Here is a 12,937-nt window from a genome sequence, read left to right as displayed (position 1 = left end):
TGTATGGAGTCAAATGTCTTTTCATAATCCACAAATGCCATGCATAATGGTGTTTTATATTCATTTGCTTTCTCCATTAGCTGTGATATTACGTGAAGGTGATTCATAGTTGAGAATCCTATCCTAAAGCCAGCTTGCTTTTTCGGTTGATTCTCATCAAATATTCTTTCTAATCTGTTAGTAATGACCTTTGTGAACAAACTTGTAGATGTGGGATATCAAGCTAATTGGTCTATAATTTCCAATTTCTGATTTATCTCCTTTCTTATGCAGCAAAACTATGATTGCATTATTCCACTGCTTAGGCATCACACCTTTTCTAATGCACTTTGTGAAGAGCCTTGCCAGTTTTTGTGTTATGTCTCTTCCTCACAATTTTAATAACTCTATAGTAACTTCAACTTCCCCCGGGGCTTTCTGATTCTTCATTTTCATCAATGCACGTTCTACCTCATCAGGAAGAATATCGGGTATGTCATATGTGTTGCTAATTTGCGATCCATCTTCCCCACTGCTGGCATCATTCCCTCGCTCCTTGTATAATTCTCTATAGTAGTCTTCTGCTATTTGAATTATGCCTTCTCTGCTATTTATAAGTACATCATTGCTATTTTTCAGTACATCATTGCTATTTTTCAGTTTCAGTATCATTTTTCTTTCTGTATTATTGCTCATGGCTGCTGATTTAAGTCCTTTGTTTTCCCTTAATGCTTGTTCTACTTTTTTTTTTTGTTAAATCTTCTTATGTCCTCTCTGAGTCTCTTTCTAATGGCTTTGCATAACTCAGTATACTAAATTTTCTCCTTGTCAGTGTTTATCTTGCTCTTCATTTGTCGCCTTCGGTTCATCATAACAAGTGTTTCTTGACTAATTTTTTCTTCTTCGGATTTCTTTTTCCTTATAGGTTTCTTGGGCTTTATCACTTTCAGAAAGTCGTAATATTCCTCGTCGATATCTTGGTCCTGAGCAGTCTGCAAAAACTCAAACTTGTTTTTAAGTTATTATTATTATTAGCTATATGGTGCAAGGAAGCCTTAGGCTTATGCTGCACCAGCCAAAAAAAAAAAATTCCTGAGCCACCCTGAGAGAGAGAGAGAGAGAGAGAGAGAGAGAGAGAGAGAGAGAAAAGGGAATCACCAAGAAATAGAAGAATGATGATATCCAGCTCAGGACCCTGGGTGTGCCATGCCCATACTCAAAGTACAAAGTAATATGTACTTGGTTCAGTACATATTACTTTTTCTCCTCTTCTGTTATCTGAAAGACCTTTGTATTATTTACTCGAGTCAGTTTTTCCTTTCCTTTCCTACATCTATATCAAGTGTTCATCTTACCATTCTGTGATCACTTCCAACATTTATCTTATTTAGGACTGTAACATCATTCACGATTTATCTTCTGTTAGTGATGATAAAGTTGATGTCATTAGTTGTTAATCCATTTGGACTCTTCCATGTCCACTTTCTGTTCACCCTTTTCTTGAAAAAAAGTGTTCATTACTGACAATCCTTGAGATTCTGAAAATTCCACAAATCTTTCACCTCTTTCATTTCTTTCACCAATTCCAAAATTTCCTATAGTTTCCCTTTCTGTGCTGTTTTGTCTTTTTCAAACCTTAGCATTGAAGTCCCCCATAATAATAGTGTAGTGGGTTCTGCTATTTGAATTATGCCTTCTCTGCTATTTATAAGTACATCATTGCTATTTTTCAGTACATCATTGCTATTTTTCAGTTTCAGTATCATTTTTCTTTCTGTATTATTGCTCATGGCTGCTGATTTAAGTCCTTTGTTTTCCCTTAATGCTTGTTCTACTTTTTTTTTTTGTTAAATCTTCTTATGTCCTCTCTGAGTCTCTTTCTAATGGCTTTGCATAACTCAGTATACTAAATTTTCTCCTTGTCAGTGTTTATCTTGCTCTTCATTTGTCGCCTTCGGTTCATCGATGGCGACAAATGATGGTTCTACCTCATCAGGAAGAATATCGGGTATGTCATATGTGTTGCTAATTTGCGATCCATCTTCCCCACTGCTGGCATCATTCCCTCGCTCCTTGTATAATTCTCTATAGTAGTCTTCTGCTATTTGAATTATGCCTTCTCTGCTATTTATAAGTACATCATTGCTATTTTTCAGTACATCATTGCTATTTTTCAGTTTCAGTATCATTTTTCTTTCTGTATTATTGCTCATGGCTGCTGATTTAAGTCCTTTGTTTTCCCTTAATGCTTGTTCTACTTTTTTTTTTTGTTAAATCTTCTTATGTCCTCTCTGAGTCTCTTTCTAATGGCTTTGCATAACTCAGTATACTAAATTTTCTCCTTGTCAGTGTTTATCTTGCTCTTCATTTGTCGCCTTCGGTTCATCATAACAAGTGTTTCTTGACTAATTTTTTCTTCTTCGGATTTCTTTTTCCTTATAGGTTTCTTGGGCTTTATCACTTTCAGAAAGTCGTAATATTCCTCGTCGATATCTTGGTCCTGAGCAGTCTGCAAAAACTCAAACTTGTTTTTAAGTTATTATTATTATTAGCTATATGGTGCAAGGAAGCCTTAGGCTTATGCTGCACCAGCCAAAAAAAAAAAATTCCTGAGCCACCCTGAGAGAGAGAGAGAGAGAGAGAGAGAAAAGGGAATCACCAAGAAATAGAAGAATGATGATATCCAGCTCAGGACCCTGGGTGTGCCATGCCCATACTCAAAGTACAAAGTAATATGTACTTGGTTCAGTACATATTACTTTTTCTCCTCTTCTGTTATCTGAAAGACCTTTGTATTATTTACTCGAGTCAGTTTTTCCTTTCCTTTCCTACATCTATATCAAGTGTTCATCTTACCATTCTGTGATCACTTCCAACATTTATCTTATTTAGGACTGTAACATCATTCACGATTTATCTTCTGTTAGTGATGATAAAGTTGATGTCATTAGTTGTTAATCCATTTGGACTCTTCCATGTCCACTTTCTGTTCACCCTTTTCTTGAAAAAAAGTGTTCATTACTGACAATCCTTGAGATTCTGAAAATTCCACAAATCTTTCACCTCTTTCATTTCTTTCACCAATTCCAAAATTTCCTATAGTTTCCCTTTCTGTGCTGTTTTGTCTTTTTCAAACCTTAGCATTGAAGTCCCCCATAATAATAGTGTAGTGGGTTTTCTGCTCATCTAGAAGACTCTCAATTTCAGTGTACATTTCTTCAACCTCTTCATCATCATGGCCCGATGTTGGTGCATAAATCATTATAACCTTTAGCTTGTACCTCTTAGAAATCTTGAGTATTATCCTTGATACCCTCGGTGATGTACTTCTGTATTCCAAAATGTTGTTTTTTAAATCTTTATGGACCAGAAACCCAACTCCACCTTCACTCCTTTCACTGTTTCCATTGGTGTACAGCAGATTTCCATTTGATAAACTTATAAGTGAGTCATTTCTTCTTCTTGTTTCAGCCAAACCGATGACATTCCAATTTACATTTTCTAATTCCTTTTACAGCTCTAATATCCTGTCTTCACCGATGAGCGATCTTACATTGTAAGAGGCCAAGTTCAGTTTCCGTGCATGGCAGCCTGGTCACACCCAGAGATTCTTGGCAGTAAGCTACATGCAATAAAATCCAACTATGGACACTGAGCATTTTTTTAACCTCAATTTTTGATTATTTTGAGGAAAAAAAGAAAGAAAAAAAATTTACAAGCAGCAGTGATATGAATGATGGATGAGAACTAGATTTAACACTAGGAATAGAGACTGGGAATAGAAGCAATTTAATGAATTTTTGAGTAGTACAATTGTTTCTTGGTACAGTAAGCTACATGCAATCAAATCCAACTATGGACACTGAGCATTTTTTTTAACCTCAATTTTTGATTATTTTGAGGAAAAAAAGAAAAGAAAAAAAAATTTACAAGCAGCAATGATATGAATGATGGATAAGAACTAGATTTAACACTGGGAATAGAGACTGAACATTAAAATGTGACTTTTATGTCTGATATAACAAATTAATTATTTAAACAATTTATGCAAAACTGCTAGATAATCTTTTTAAATTTGAAATATTGTTTACAATCAAATAACCTTTCCAGCAGAATTCCAGGAATTCTGTTATCCATTATTCATCAATAATAATTACGCATTTTTTATTTTAATTTTTTTTTTGGTAGTTATTGGCGCATCGGCTTCTGTGGCCATAGTGCACCTCCCCAGGTTTTTTGCAGTACTTTGATCCAAGCCCAAGGCGGGATTCGAACCCGCGACCTTTGGGTTGCCAGGCAGGCGCTTTACCCACCTGGCTAGCCCGGTCGGCATAATTACACATACAGTAGAGTGTCGAAAATCCAAACGTCAATAATCCGAACAATCAGCATTTATTTATATTTTTTAAGCTGGTGCCATAAAATAATTATAGTAAGTGCCAGTTATTGTGATCACATTTTCAAATTGAATTTTGATTCTATTAAATGGCAATTCTAATAAGAAAAATTGAATGAATATTATCCACAGGCCATAAAGATATAAAGCACAAATTTACACTTTTATTATCTTACCAATTAACTATCAAATATTGGTGTAAATACACCCTAGCGAACTCATAGTGAAAAACTACGAAGTAGTGCAAAGGCATCAATTTAATTGCATCTCATATTGTGACTACCTTCACAACGAGTTACTATGTATTGCACTACTTCGTCTTGAATAAGTAATGCTTCATTATTAGAGAAGACTATCGTTACTTATTTTCAGTGGGCATCACCACCCAGACGGCACAGTTTCAAGGCTTATTTGGCCAATCCTCAGTGGGTGGGCAGGTACCCTGGTGTTGCAATCATGCCAACCCAGTTGTGAAGTTATTTCCACAATACAAGAGATCCCAAAAGGTGTGCAAGATAATACTTAAATAAATAAATAAATAAATTTAAGGCTGAGCTGGACAGGTATTTGGAATGAACAGAGGGGTGAAATGGTAGCTTTTTTTTTTTTTTTTTTTTTTTTTTTTGGCTGATGCTGCATAAGCTTGCTTTCTCGCATCATATGCCTCTACTAATGCTAAAAATGCTAATATGAAAATGTTACAGTTCAAGTCAAATTAGTGGTCTGTAAGTATATTCAGATACATATCACAAATTAATATATATTTTTTTAAAACTCTAAGTAATAAGAATTTTTTTTAAAAATAAATAATAGCTTGATTTTTGCTTGCTGTGAAAATAAAGAAAATTTAGCTTTCTCGGCATTCAGGCAAGATACCCAACATGTGTCTCGATAAAATAACGTAACAGCCATAATTTTCACATTCATATTCAAAACTTTAAATGTATTAATTGAAGTTTGGTTTAAAAAAAAAAAAAAAAAACTTTTAAAATAGAAAACCCTATATTATTCACAAGATCTACTATATTATCTGAATCAGGATTCAATCACTTATAAACAATAAAAAATTTTTTTTTTTAAAAAATGCTAAATATATTCATTAACATTTAAAAAAAAAAAAAATTATGAACCAAACAAACTAAAGAATATGCAACAATAAAATCACCACTAAATACCCTTTTTTAGTCACATGAATAGGTATGTGCATGTAGCAAAAATCAAATTTGTAATACAGGCATACCTCGGTTAACGTTACCTCTGATAACGAAGCCTCGATATAACGAAGTCCGCAATTTCAAGCCACATTTAACATAAAAAAAATATTCCAATTTAACGCCAACGCCTGTCAATCATCCGATTGGTGACTGACGGCGATTCGTTACGTATTCCCGAGTGCTCCCGAGCTGCGGGCGTGTCTGTTATAACAGTTTTGCACGTCAATAGCTTAATTTAGTTGTTGTTTACATGATTGACGTTGTTTCAGTGTGGCGCATTGCAATAATTGACGTAGGTTCTTTGTAGCATTACATAACGTAGATTTTGTAAATTTTATTGGAAATATTTTTGTTTTAGTTAATTAAAATGTCAGAATCAAAGAAAAGAAAAGCAATTTCTTTGGAAACTAAACTAAATATCGTACGACGTGTTGAAAGCGGCGAAAGAAAATCCGATGTGGCACATTCTTTAGGATTAGCGCAATCAACTTTAACAACCATACTAAGTCAATCAGAAAAAATAAAACAGTCTGCTCAGAATTGTACAGATGTTACAGCGGCAAAATTAACTCGCTTAAGGAATCCAATTTTAGAAAAAATGGAGAAAATGTTAAGTTTGTGGATAGATGATATGTCACAACGTCATATGCCTTTAAGTCAAATGGTGATTCAAGAAAAAGCATTATTTTTGTTTAATCACCTGAAATCTAAACAAACTGAAGAAATTACGGAAACCTTTGGGGCTTCTCGTGGTTGGTTCGAGAAATTTAAAAAATGGGCCAGGATTCATAGTGTAAAATTAACAGGAGAAGCTGCAAGTGCAGATGCTGAAGCTGCAAATAAGTTTCCAGAAAAACTAAAGGAAATAATTGAACGTGAAAATTTTCCAAATTTGGTGTTCAATGTTGACGAAAGCGGTTTGTTCTGGAAACGGCTACCAACAAAAAGCTTCATTTCTATTGAAGAAAAATCAGCTGCTGGGTTCAAAGCAGCCAAAGGCCGTTTAACGTTACTCTTTGGATCAAATGCCTCTGGCGATTATAAATTAAAATTGTTATTAGTTTACCATTCAGAAAATCCGAGGGCGTTAAAAGGTAACATAAAAATGAATTTACCTGTAATATGGAAAGCAAATAGAAAAGCGTGGGTTACCAAGGAGTTATTTACTGATTGGTTTGTTAACCACTTTTGTCCTGGAGTAAAACGGTATTGTCAAAAAAACAACTTTGAAGAAAAAGCTCTTTTGTTGTTAGACAATGCTCCGGGACATCCTACTGATCTTAACACGTTGGACACATGCATTCCTGTCAAAGTTGTGTTTCTTCCAGCAAACACAACTTCCCTGATTCAACCATTGGATCAGGGAGTAATAGCATCATTTAAAGCTTATTATCTGCGTCGCACATTAAGCAATTTAACTGAACTAGAGGATAAAGAGGAAATGACAGTTAAAACTCTTTGGAAAAACTACACCATTAAAAACGCAATTGAAAACATTGATAGTTCTTGGAAAGAAGTCACTAAGAAATGCTTAAATGGAGTTTGGCGCAAAATATGGCCAGAAGTTGTACTAGAAGAAGAAAATAACATCCAAGAAATTAGAAATGAAGTTATCCAGATGGCTCAATCAATAGGTTTCGAAAATGTTGATGAAGAGGATGTTAGAAATTTATTGAATGCAGAAGATGATTGTTTTTCAATGGAAGATTTAGAAAACCTTGTTAGCAACGAAGACAAAGATAATGAAGGCGAAGTTAAAGAAGTTCCTGCCGAAAAAGTGTTAACAACCAAAGATTTAAAAAGGTGCTTAAATGACATTGAAAACGTTTTAAATTTTTTTAATGAAAATGATCCTGATTTAGGAAGAAGTGTTATAGTTAAGCGATCAGTGTTAAATGCAATAACTCCGTATAGGCAATTGTTAAATGAAAGAGAAAAAAAGCATAAACAATCAACTTTAACCTCATATTTTAAAATGTGATTTCACTTTGTATGTAAGTTGACTGTTTATTTAATAAAACTTTTCTTTGTTGGAAAAAAAGCTGTTCATTTTCTTTACGTAGGAACGTATCCCTATTCTGGCCATAGTATTTTTACCTCTGAAAACGAAGTTTCGCTTAACGAAGTAATTTCGTGGAACGCATCCTATTCGTTAATCGAGGTATGCCTGTACTTTACAAATCTATATAGTATTTAAATATTTTCAGTCATGATCAAAAAATATATTATGAATGTTATACTGTATTTAACATAGAAAAGTAAACATTAAAGCTACAAATACTACATTTTGTTAAAGAATGTTATTTGGATTTACAGCATTCCATTTCACTTACATTTTCCATATGTTTGTACAAAATGTCCTTGCAGCTGAAGAAAGCAGCAAATTAAGAATAAACAATGGAATACATGTAAGTTTGCCATTTTGGGATTATCTAAAAAATAAAAAATAAATAAAAAATTAATAATCTATTGCAGCCCAATAAATTGGAAAATAATTTATTTATACAAATCCATTTATTTATTTTTGACAAAAAAAACATTTATTTTACCTTAAATAAATAAATGTCAAATAAATGTCAAAAACATTTTGACATTTATTTTACCTTAAATACATTCATCAAATATTTAATATAACCGAAGCTGCACAACCTTAAAAATAAACCAAAACATTTCAACTACCACAAATAAATGCTATGGTCTTAAAATATGCACAAGAGAATAACTTTCGACTTTTTCTTTCTGATAAGAGACCAGTAAATCCTAAAGGAGTGTCAGTAGCACCGCATATTTTAAACAAATAACAATTAGCTTTTTGGTGATGTTATCTGTTTAAATGTAGTGTTTCAAGGCAACTCATGAATACAAATATTTTTATTTATTTTTTTTTTTGTCCTCGCCTTTTCCCATTACATATATAGGATCAGCGTCTTTATTGTTTTGGCATGCAATTTTTACGGCCGGATGCCCTTCCTGATGCCAACCCTCACCCTTTATCCGGGCTGGAGATATGCGGTGGTCATTTCCTGACCTTCTGCATCCTCCATATTTGGTGGTCACGGGCTGGAACCCCGGTCTAATCAAGAAGCGTGCTACACACTACTGCTCCTGCCCACCTAGCTACGGAGGTGCCATAATTATTTTTATTTATTATTATTTTTTAAATCTTGAGTAGTACAAGACCACAGTATTTGCTTGTGAATAAGGTATATGATAGAAACCTGAAACCACAACTAGACTATTATTATTATCATTGCCATATGGTACAAGGAAGCCTGAGGCTTATGCTGCCCTAGCCAAAAAAAAAAAAAAAAAAATTACCCAGAGAGAGAGAGAGAGAGAGAGAGAGAAGTAGAAGGGAATCACCAAGAAAAAGAAGAATGATGATATCCAGCTCAGGGGCCTGGGTGTACCAAGCCCATACTCACCAAATGTGAGCCCCTGGGATTGATAGAGGAGTTGAGGAAATGACTCAAAGTTTTAATTAGAGATGTTCAATGTGCGCACTTTTAGTTTCTCTGCAATAATCCTATTCCTCCCATATTCAGCACAACATATCCCTGGTGGATGACTGCTTCACAAATGGTTTGTTTCAGTTCCACAATGGTTCCTGGCATAGGTAGAACACACACATCTAGTCTTTCATGAATCACCAGAGAGCAAAATTTAAAGGAGTCAATGTCAAGCAGGGGTATGCACAACTTCTTTGTGATAATGTGGCAGAGCTCCACTGTGTTGGAAAATCAACTGGACATCATTGTCATCCTACAGTTGGAAATTCTATAACATGTCCATTCATGATGTCTATGATGGTAGCGTCTCCAAAGAAAGGTCCATACACATTGTGACAACTCAGCACACAAAAGTCATCTTCAGATAATCATGCTGATATTCTGAAATTTAATATGCCTTTTATGTCATATATTCTCACATTTTTCTTGTTTACTTTCTAACTGCGTAAAAAGTATACTCATCGTTAAAGATAATTTGTTCCAGTAAACTGCCACTGTCTTCCCTAAGCTGAACCATTTCCAATCAAAATTCCATCCTTTTAGTTTTGTTGCTGATTGCCAGTTTCTGTACAAGCTGTAACTTGTATGGTTTCATCCTCAGACAGCAATGTAACATGTTATACACTATTTATGTTGACGTATTAAGCTCATGACTATCGTATCATATGGATTTCCCTGGGTTTTGCATAAAATTTCTTGGAACCAGCTCCACTGCACGTTCATTAACTCTTTGACCATCGCCACCTTGGCTGGGGATGATTACAGAAACAGGCATCCTTCATGAATTTTTTTACCATTACAGAACTCACAGGTCTACTCAGAGGCTTCTATTTAAAACCATAAAAAAAATTATTCAAAATTTATGTATAACAGCAGAAGACTGCATCTTGAACTAAAGTACACTACCTTCTTGGGGTTGATAAATTCAATGATTACAGTTTTGCAATTATTCTGCTTCTATTTAAACAGTAGTAGAAGTAGTAGTTGCAGCAAATAATGCAAGAAAGCAAGTTTATATAGCATTAGCCAAAAAAAAAAAAATACATGCTTCACCCATTCATACCCATCAAAAAATCTGTCTAGCTCTTCCTTGAATTTATTCAAACCACCCACTTCCACAACAAATGGAAACCTGTTCCAACAGTCAACCATCCACATGCTGAAGGCAAACTTCTACACATTTTTGAAACCATCCTTCAACTTGAATTTATGCTCCCTTATGTGTATAGTCTCGGCAAGAGGAAGAATACCAAACACATTTAGCTTACTCAATACATTCAAGACCTTAAACACCTCATTCAGACCTCCCTGCATGTGCCTAGTCTTCAGATGCTGCAATTTGCAGAACTAAAATCTTTCTTGATAAAACCAACATTTTGTTCCCTTCACCTGTTCCAGTAAATCTACGTCATTCCTAAAGTGATGTCTCCAGACCCGTATAGAATACTCAAGATGCAGCCTGACCATGGCCTTGTACAAAGAGATAATCATTGCCATTTCTCAGCCCATCTACCTAACTTTTCTAGATCCTGTTGCAGTAGCATACTATCATGAACCACCCTGCCAACCTTGGCATCATCTGCAAACTTTGGCATTAAGCCTAATATATCTTCATCAATATCATTGATAAATATACGAAACCCAAAACCATAGTTGACTCCACTAATAACATTAGTCCATGAAGAGCAGTGTCCATTGATTACCACTCTGTCTTCTTCCACTCAGCCACCCTTTTATCCATTGTAGCAACTTGCCCTTAATGCCATACTGCCCCAATTTGTACAATAGTCATCCACGTGCAACAGTATAAAAAGCTTTCCTGAAATCCAAGTATACGACATCAAAATTATTTTTTGCATCCAGTTTCTTTGTGACCACATCATAGTATTCAAGAAAATTGGTCAGACAAGACTTCCCCTTGACAAACCCATGCTATGTCTGAATTATTACTGCTGTCTTGTCTTGATGATCCTGCAATGCTTCTTTAACCAGTGACTCCATTATTATCCCAAAAACAAATTAAACTAACAGTTGTGTGATTACTTGTGTCATCCGTTGATCCCCCCCCCTTTGTGAATTGGAGATACATTTGCACATCTCCAGTCCATGGGGACTTCCCCCGAGTCCAAGGTTGCGCTCATAATTAGGGCTAAGGGTTTGCTTACTTCCTTTGCCACCTCATTTAATATAACTGGATAGATTCTATCTACCCTAGGTGCCTTTCTTATGTTTAACATGTAGCAGTAGAAAAAAAATCTAGATTATTTTGATCATAAGGGAGGCTATGGCCCAGTGTCTGGGCCTGCCCATGAAATTCAATATCACTCCACAAGAGGTTTAACAAGTAGGCAATATGAAACAAATACTAAAATACAGGCAAGCACGTTTTAAAATTCTTTCTCGAAATGTAAATACTGAGTTATTTTCTAGTTTCTGTTCTTACTATTGCAATAAAGAAAGAGGGTTGGGGGAAAAACTTACCAATATGCTCTTCGATTCCACTTCAAGTGAACCTCTGTTACCAATAGTAGCATATTTGTACAGTTATTTTATATTCATGCTGACAAGGTTATCTTACTATCTTATCACGTAACATCAGCTATCAAGATCTCAGTAACCTCGCGATATCAGAAAAACAACTAAAACTGAAGAGAGGGGAGCCGAGAGCGACGGTAATAACACAATGCTGAAAGATAATCATTCCCCTGGATGTTTTGGTTTTTCTAAACAATCCTCAACTGACCCCGTGCCTCTTTCAAAACAAATCAATTCAAACCACAACAAAATACAAATTGCTAACCAAATCAAAAATGGAAAATGGATTTCTAAGTTGATTTACGTTGCCAAATGTAAAGATTTGTGACTATGGAGAATTTTCAGGTAACTTTGATTAAGCTCGATACAGACAAAATTAGTAAATGTCACATATAATTAGTAATATCTTATTGCTCTGTGGTGAACGTGACGCAAAAAGTACTCTATGACCTGACGTATCAATTGTTTCCTTTAGTTGCATAAGAGGTGGGATCGTCGATTACGCACATCGCTACCAAGATACCGATTGGCCATGCTACATCGTGCGATAGAATTCGAATAATAATTTCTATCCAAGACAAGTAAAAAAATGAATAATAATTTCTATACAAGACAAGTAATAAAATGAATAATAATTTCCATCCAAGACAAGTAATAAAATGAATAATAATTTCTAAAAGTACGATGGAAATAGCGAAATTATCATACCGCGGGGAGAAGAAATCTGACAGTTGTTTGACATGTTTGTTATTAAAAAGCAGGAAGAAGATTCCATTCGTGAATCTCGTTGGGAGGGAGGGGATTTCTAATTTTGCTACTGCACGGAGAGCATGAAAAGTAAAAAAATTAACCTTAAAAGCGGAACTCGCTTTCCGATTTTAAACATACAGTTTCCTTCCTCCGCTTTCCGAAGGAAACAGATAGAGCGCCCTCGCCTTCCAGACACGAGCCGGCAGGCTCTAGGAATCCCAACCTCATCACCCACAGAAGAAACCGGCTGCTAGAAACAATAAAATGAACTTTCAAGTTATCACGAAAGGGCCTTGTGTACTGGGGTCCATAGTTAAGAGAAAAATACAGCATTTTATCAACTAATAGATTGAAATGTGAATACATATGATATAGTTTATCAACTAATAGATCGAAATTTGAATACAACTGATATAGTTGTACATCAGTTGTATTCAAATTTCAATCTATTAGTTGATATTATTATTATTATTAGCTATATGGTGCAAGGAAGCCTGAGGCTTATGCTGAACCAGCCAAAAAAAAAAAAAATTCCCCGAGTTACCCTGAGAGAG

At 34.9% G+C, this 12,937-nt stretch overlaps 1 protein-coding gene across 2 annotated transcripts in view; it reads right to left on the bottom strand.

The window, feature by feature from the left end:
• Nucleotides 1–12,595, bottom strand: part of LOC150079409 (acidic mammalian chitinase-like) — an 81,659-nt gene extending 69,064 nt beyond the window's left edge. The window contains exons 1-2 of one of the 2 annotated variants that reach the window (XM_090382409.1): nt 12,342–12,595; nt 7,923–8,021 (exon numbers count right to left, since the gene is read on the bottom strand). In XM_090382409.1, the coding sequence (XP_090238535.1) occupies nt 7,923–8,021; nt 12,342–12,408 (166 nt within the window). In that variant the 5' untranslated portion in view covers nt 12,409–12,595. Of the gene's footprint in view, nt 1–7,922; nt 8,022–11,579; nt 12,234–12,341 lie in introns of those variants that run through there. The other variant, XM_090382410.1, reaches the window with a different exon arrangement.
• Between the last annotated feature and the right edge of the window lie 342 nt (nt 12,596–12,937).

Source organism: Mastigoproctus giganteus, chromosome 10 (assembly GCF_048544385.1).
Source record: "Mastigoproctus giganteus isolate SK-2022 chromosome 10, ASM4854438v1, whole genome shotgun sequence".
Taxonomy (NCBI): domain Eukaryota; kingdom Metazoa; phylum Arthropoda; class Arachnida; order Uropygi; family Thelyphonidae; genus Mastigoproctus; species Mastigoproctus giganteus.
This window is presented reverse-complemented; position numbering and strand designations above follow the sequence as displayed.